General features: G+C 39.0%; 1 protein-coding gene across 1 annotated transcript in view; it reads left to right on the plus strand.

Moving 5' to 3' along the window:
• The window catches only part of LOC101856526 (polycystic kidney disease protein 1-like 2), a gene marked incomplete at its 5' end in the record, with an annotated part of 17,957 nt that extends 14,050 nt beyond the window's left edge, over positions 1-3,907 (plus strand). Inside the window, 2 exon segments of the mRNA XM_005105534.2 lie at positions 1,172-1,355; positions 3,572-3,907. Of these exon segments, the coding sequence (XP_005105591.2) occupies positions 1,172-1,355; positions 3,572-3,730 (343 nt within the window).
• Positions 3,908-7,193: the final 3,286 nt, after the last annotated feature.

The following is a 7,193-nucleotide window of genomic DNA, read 5'->3' on the forward strand; positions in this document are numbered from 1 at the left end:
TTCTCACAGTAGCCACAAACAAAGGTACTCTCACAGTAGCCACAAACAAAGGTATTCTCACAGTAGCCACAAACAAAGGTATTCTCACAGTAGCCACAAACAAAGGTACTCTCATAGTAGCCACACACAAAGGTACTCTCATAGTAGCCACACACAAAGGTATTCTCATAGTAGCCACAAACAAAGGTACTCTCACAGTAGCCACACACAAAGATATTCTCATAGTAGCCACACACAAAGGTACTCTCATAGTAGCCACACACAAAGGTACTCTCACAGTAGCCACACACAAAGGTACTCTCACAGTAGCCACACACAAAGGTATTCTCACAGTAGCCACACACAAAGGTATTCTCACAGTAGCCACACACAAAGGTATTCTCACAGTAGCCACAAACAAAGGTATTCTCACAGTAGCCACAAACAAAGGTACTCTCACAGTAGCCACACACAAAGGTATTCTCACAGTAGCCACACACAAAGGTATTCTCACAGTAGCCACACACAAAGGTATTCTCACAGTAGCCACAAACAAAGGTACTCTCATAGTAGCCACACACAAAGGTATTCTCACAGTAGCCACAAACAAAGGTACTCAAACTTACAGCAGACACACACAAATGTACTCACTCTTACAGTAGCCACACACAAAAGTACTCACTCTCACAGTAGCCACACACAGAGGTACTCTTACAGTAGAAACTCGCAAAGATACTAATTCTTAGAGATGCTACATACAAATGGTACTCACTCTTACAGTAGACACACACAAAGGTACTCATTCATACTCTGAACACACACAAAGGTACTCATTCATACTCTGAACAAACACTAAGGACCCACTTATACAGTAGTTACACAGAAAGCATCATACAGTAGGTGGAGTATGAAAATTAAATGAAATGAACTGAAGCAGTTTCCGAGATGAATTTCTAATCTTTAACAAAAGCAGCAGCAGCAGCTGCAACAACAACAACAACAACAAAAACAACAACAACAACAACAACAGCTACAATGCAGCAACAACAACAACGCTGTGGTGGGAATCTATAATTTTGTTCAGGTTTTTTTTAAAACTCAGTTTACAATAAAATACAATGTTGACTCATATAGCTTCCTGAAGTCCGTTCCTTAGGTTAGTAAAATCACCGCGGTGTCCTTGTCTTCGCAGATTCAAGAAGTGGACAGGTCTGGGTGCCTCCAGCGCCAACGAGAACGAAAACCCTGATGGTCAAAACAACCCCGAAGGCCAGTTCATGCCAGGCGGTGGACCAAACTCCTCTGACCACATTCAAGATTTCCCGGACAGAATTGAACGTCTTCTCCAGTCTATTAGCTCTGTCTACATGGACAATGTAAGTTCGATTCTTTCTGTTGTTTTGTTTAGGTTGGTTTTTTTTACAAAGATTAAAAAGTGGTTTTATTTGTTAAAAGCAGCCATCCACAGCTTTTTGTTCTCTAACATCTTCTTCTTCTTTTAGCATTAAGTCTCCGTGTCACCCCCATCCTATAAGTTATTTTTTAAAAAGTTCTATCTCAACCAGAGTGGGAACACACACAGCACAGATATCAAATCTTCCTCAAAAGCAACAAAAACAGCATCATCATCATCATCATTATCATCAGCAGCAGCAGCAGCAGCAGCAACAACAACAACAAAAGCAAGAGCAACAACATCCAACAGCAACAACAACTAAACAACTGCAACTAAAGCAACACCATCATCAGCAACAGCAACAACAAGAGCAACAAACAACAGAAATAACAACAGCGACAACAACAACGACAACAACGACAACAAACAACAACAACAGACGGCCGTTACAGTTAGAATTTTTTTTTAAACAAAAAAAACTACACCAGTAAAAATTAATTATTATCATGATTGTCCAGGGGACTTCATCCTTGGATTCTACTCGGAAATTACAGAACCTTCTTATTCCCCTTGCCTCCTTATTTTAACGCGTGAGAGCACGATGTGTCAGCTTGTGTGTGCATTGACCTGAAAACGGTGACGAACACTGGATTAAGCTTAATTTTAGGCATAAAACCTATGGATTTCCGGGGTTTGAGAGGAGAAAGGGTGGACAACTACGCCTTTGCGTTATTGTGAACCGACATAATTATGAGACGTGAACAAACTCTTTTGGTATTTTCTTGTGGTTTAATAATGTTTTGCTTGTTTTGTTTGTTTTGTTTGTTTTGTTTTGTGTTGCTTTTGCTTTTGTTTTCTTTTGGGGGGGTTTTAAACTAGGAAATTATTTTCAATGAGAGTGAATATACGTATAATAAGTAAAGGAAATAGAAAGAACCACCCGTAACAGCCAGAGCAGCAACAGCAAAAACGACACCCAAACAACAATAACAGCAACAGCAACTCCAGCAACCTTTAAGTAACAACAGCAACAACAAGAACAAACACAGGAACAATTAAAGCATAATGTGGAAAGAGAGCCTATAAACGCTCAGCAACAATTATATGAACCGTAACAATGAGTTCTCCATGGGTTCATGTCCCCACAGTTGGTGTAAAATTTGAAGACGGTTGCAACCCTTCACACCACGCTACATGCATTGTAAACATCCTGTTTTAACCTTTTGACTAATGTTTATAATTTTTGGACTACCCATCTTGTCCCTGTTTTTCACGTTCCCCTTTTCCCTTAGCCAGACATTCTAATAAGCACAATACACAATACTATATGTACTACTCTCTTTATGCCCCCCGTCCTTTTCTTTCATCCCCCCACCCCCCGTGCCCCCAAAAGAAAAACAAAGTCACACACAATGTGGCACTGCTGTGACAACGAGCACTGTATGCTTATAAAAATCCGGTGATACTGGTATTGAATTTTCAATTGAGAAAATTCCCTATAAAAAAAACATCTCTATCTCACCTGCAAAATACACATGTACACACATGTTCACCTCTGTCTGTCTCTCTCTCTCTGTTTCTCTCTCTCTCTCTCTCTCTCTCTCTCTCTCTCTCTCTCTCTCTTTCTCTCTCTCTCTGTCTCTCTGTCCCTCTGTCTCTCTCTGTCTCTCTCTCTGTCTCTGTCTCTGTCTCTGTCTCTCTCTCTCTCTCTCTCTCTCTCTCTCTCTCTCTCTCTCTCTCTCTCTTAAAGCGTATCAACAAAGTCGAGATCTGAAAGGACTGGAGTAGTACTTAGGTAACTTACATTTTTAAAGACAAAGCAGTATCAAGTATGCTGCTTAAAGATCGTCTGTCAAGACTAAAAAGCAGATAGATCAAAATTTGATGTGTTTCCTTTGTGGGAACGAAACAGTTTCATAATAATAATATGCTTGCTTTTGTGAAAATTTAAAATAAAACACCCCCTCCCATAAAAAAGAAAAGAAAAACCCCAACAAAACAACAACAAAAAACGAACGAAAAACAAAACTGTTAATCAAGAACTTTAACCTTTGTCGTTTCTTGTTGTTTATATTTTCTTTCATTTGTAGGAGCTCAAAGATTGAGTATGATCTGCAAGATTTTGTTACGATTTCTGGAAAGCAATTACTGAGTAGAATCTTTAATTGATATCTTTAAAAAAATCTTTGTGCACAGGACAACCTTGGCCAGCTGTACCAGAAGAAGCGTCTCGACAGCCAGAACATCAACAAAAGTATGCTGAGGTCTGGCCGCTCACCGTCACCAGCACCTGGCCAACAGTTCAGAGGCAGAAAGGACAGTTCGGACGTGGTTGCCAGGGTGCACACAGACTAGTCACTACCTGTACCTGGCCAATAATTGGTCGCGTTTAAGGACAAGCGGGCTAACCCATGTTTCGGGGGTTTCCAGAAATCTTGACCTGCACCAGAAGTGCGCCTTGCCCTATCTATATATAATGAGAAGTTTGGTTTCATTGGTGTGTATATTTGTTTGGTTATAGAGAAACTTCTCCTTATCTTTTAAAAAAACTGAACAGGGTTCCAAAAACGTTATCTTCGATTTTCTCAAAACAGCGTTTTTTACGGGATAGTCCCCTTGTGCTTAAAAGCGACCAATTCAGGGGCAGAAAAGACAAAAATTTTCATCTGACGTTATTGCCAGAGTGCACACCGACAAGGCAAGATCAGCAATTTATTTCACTGGCTTGTAGCAAATGAAAAATACTACACGCGTAGTCTTTTGGGTAAAAAACCAAAAACATTTTGCATTAATTTGTTAATATGAGGACAGCTTCGAAAAGCAGTGACTTTTAAAAACCCTTTTCAAATCAATTTTCAAAGTTTATTTGCATTTTGAAGTTGTGTACAAAGCCGAAATTCTTTTTTTTTTTTTTATATCCTTATTACTTTAGACACAATTCGCTTCTGATACCACATAATTTTCTTGAAGACATGATACCATTATGATGGCTCAAAACCTTAACGCCCAAAGATAAATTTAAACAAAACGAGTTTTAAGTAGTTACTTTTGGGGTGAGACCAAATTCATCTTTACGTCATCAGCAGTGGACAATATTATTGCCTTTGTCTCATAGTAGGGTGGGCACAAGAGCTTGGTAAATTAAAATCTGAATATGGCCTGTTCTACCAAAGCATGGCAAGACTATTAGATTTATAAGGTAATAAGCAGAAGTGTGGGAAAAGGGGGGGGGAGGGGGAACAAAAAAAAAGTGGAGAATGCTTGTTAGCGGGGACGAGCAGGGGAGGGTGGGGGATAAAAGGGGAAACGATTTTTACTATTTTAGTTTTAGAAGAAGATTAAATCATTATTCCAGTTTTAAAAAGGAGTGACTCTTCGTAGTTTTGTTGTTTCCATACTCTACAATTATTGTGATAAATGTGCAATACGTTTTCTCCTTCAAATCCACTACACTGTTCTTTCATTAATTTCAAGCCAATATGATATAGTCGTTTACTAAGTTGCAACGTTTTGATTTCAACTATCGTGATCTTACTTCTATACATTGACAAACGACCGGAATTTCTTTGCAATTCCAGATGGTAGTGTTTTTCTTTAAGACTAAACTTTGTTGTTTACTATGAATATGATTCTTAAACATTCCCAGATCAGCATTCCGTCCACTTTACATAAAGAATTGTTGTTTATCTGGCAAACTTACTATACCGTCTTAGTTTCAATAATTGTTTTTCTGAAGAAAAAATAAACATTTTATTTTGATTTTAAAGTATATATTTTCCATTTTCTCAGCATATGCAATATTTTGTTTTAAATTGAAGATGGCATCTTTCTTAGCCCTAACAAGTTATGTTTTCTTGCATAGTTTCTACGTATTTTTAACTGTAACTCATTATAGTGTTATTGTTGTTAACTTGTAGAGCCTATGTATTTTTAAGTTTCTTGATTGTCTGTATCGATCCGGAGGTCACTCACCTTAATCGCAGTAGATAAACGTTTTTAACAAGAACAATAGTCTCTCCAGTAAACATCATGGCTTTCAGTTTCAGTGAGATGTTCTTTCAAGGGGACAAAATAAATAGATGAGCAGTCGGAATATGGACTCGTTTTTTTTTCATGCTTACCCATTTGTATGTGCTTCGTGTTTTCTAGCTGTTCTCGTCCTTTTTCCCATTTTTATTTTTGTCCACTTTCTTGGGATGATTCCAGACCAAATTATGTGAGTGGTTGGCGGGCGCTTTGATGTGGTTTGCTCCTTTTTTCCTGTCAAACATCTATGTCTTTGACTCTCCTTCTTTTATTTGTGTATTACTCTCTATTAACACCTCTAATTTTTGGCACTTATATGACCTATATATGTTGCAAGTGCTGTAAAACCTAAACTGAAACTAAAGAGACAAGTTCTGACAGGAGCACCGGGGATCAATTACTGTGGCATCAGTAATGTAAGGTATTGATGTACAGTACCTATAAGCACAATACAGTCATTCAAGATGCTTGATGGCCATTTCTTAAATTGTAATGGTTGTTCCTAATAGAACTGAGCCACGCTGGTCAAGAGTCTAAAAACATCTCCACACCATCAGATTAAACTACAATGCTATTTCATGTGAGGCATCGTGGTGAAATCAGGCGCTCGTCAAAATAGTAAACTCGAAGAAACTAGCATTTTCTCGTAGGTTTGGCAATTTTTATCGAATCTTTCTTTTTTGGCCAAGCACCCTTTTCAGTCGTCCACATACAACACACATATTATTATGTGACGATTTTACAGCAAAAAAAGGGACATTGATTAAAGCAAAAATGTAAATTTTCAGTTTTCAAGGACTCTCAAGCTATGGAAGTCACCAAGACTTGGTGGCCGTTTATTCACTAAATTTACCTCTGAAATGAGGCAACCTTTACCTTCTTTAATCACAATTATCTCAACTTCTATACAGGACAGATTGGTATTTCATTCATCAAAAAGCAAGACACATAAACAAGCTTTAAGATGATACCAATAACTCCATATGCCCAAGAACCTATGGCCGCCTGATTCCACCGCGTCGTGACACATAATACTGTCTCCCACTTGACTATGACAGCCACGATCCCTCTAGCTATTCTCTGGCTATAATGTACATTAATCAAACAACACACTGAGGCATCTTGAAGAAATCTGGGGGGTGGAGTGTGACAGGTAGAACTCACGACAAGTAAACAACGGTATCAATAACAACATCATTGTGGACAACAGCCTTTCTTTCTCTCTCTCCTTCTCTTTCTCTCGTACTGGAATACATAGACGCATTAACTACTAGCCATACACAGACACATACACCAGCAGGTTCTTATGAGCTATAACCGTTTGTTACCTGTATTGCAGTTCTGGATGTGACAATAGTGTTTGACTATGGCCCATCTCTCTTTTTTTGTTTTGGTAAGTGTTTTAGGCGCTCGCCACTGCATACGGTCGTATTAGCGCGTGGGACACATTAAACATTTTCAGTTAGGCTAGGTAAGAAATTTTGAATTTTGCACAGGTGGCGGCCGAAACCTACTCTTATCGATTTTGGACCACCAAGGGATCTTTAACGTGCACAACTTGCTCCGTTTTTTTTGTCCTTATCCGAGAAAGCTAAGTGTTAGATCTTTCCTACCATAAGATGAAGGGTGTGGTTGAAAGACAGCAATAAGAAGGAGCCATGGAGTAGCAGTAGAGCGACCGTAGAACGAGTCAGGAGCCCAAAGGAGGGGGGAACAGATGTAAAGGGGTGGGGGTAGAAAGTGGAGACGACAGCAGACGATAGAACATTGTTAGAGAGCAGGAAAGGAGGTG

Source organism: Aplysia californica, unplaced genomic scaffold (genome assembly GCF_000002075.1).
Source record: "Aplysia californica isolate F4 #8 unplaced genomic scaffold, AplCal3.0 scaffold00475, whole genome shotgun sequence".
Taxonomy (NCBI): Eukaryota; Metazoa; Mollusca; class Gastropoda; order Aplysiida; family Aplysiidae; genus Aplysia; species Aplysia californica.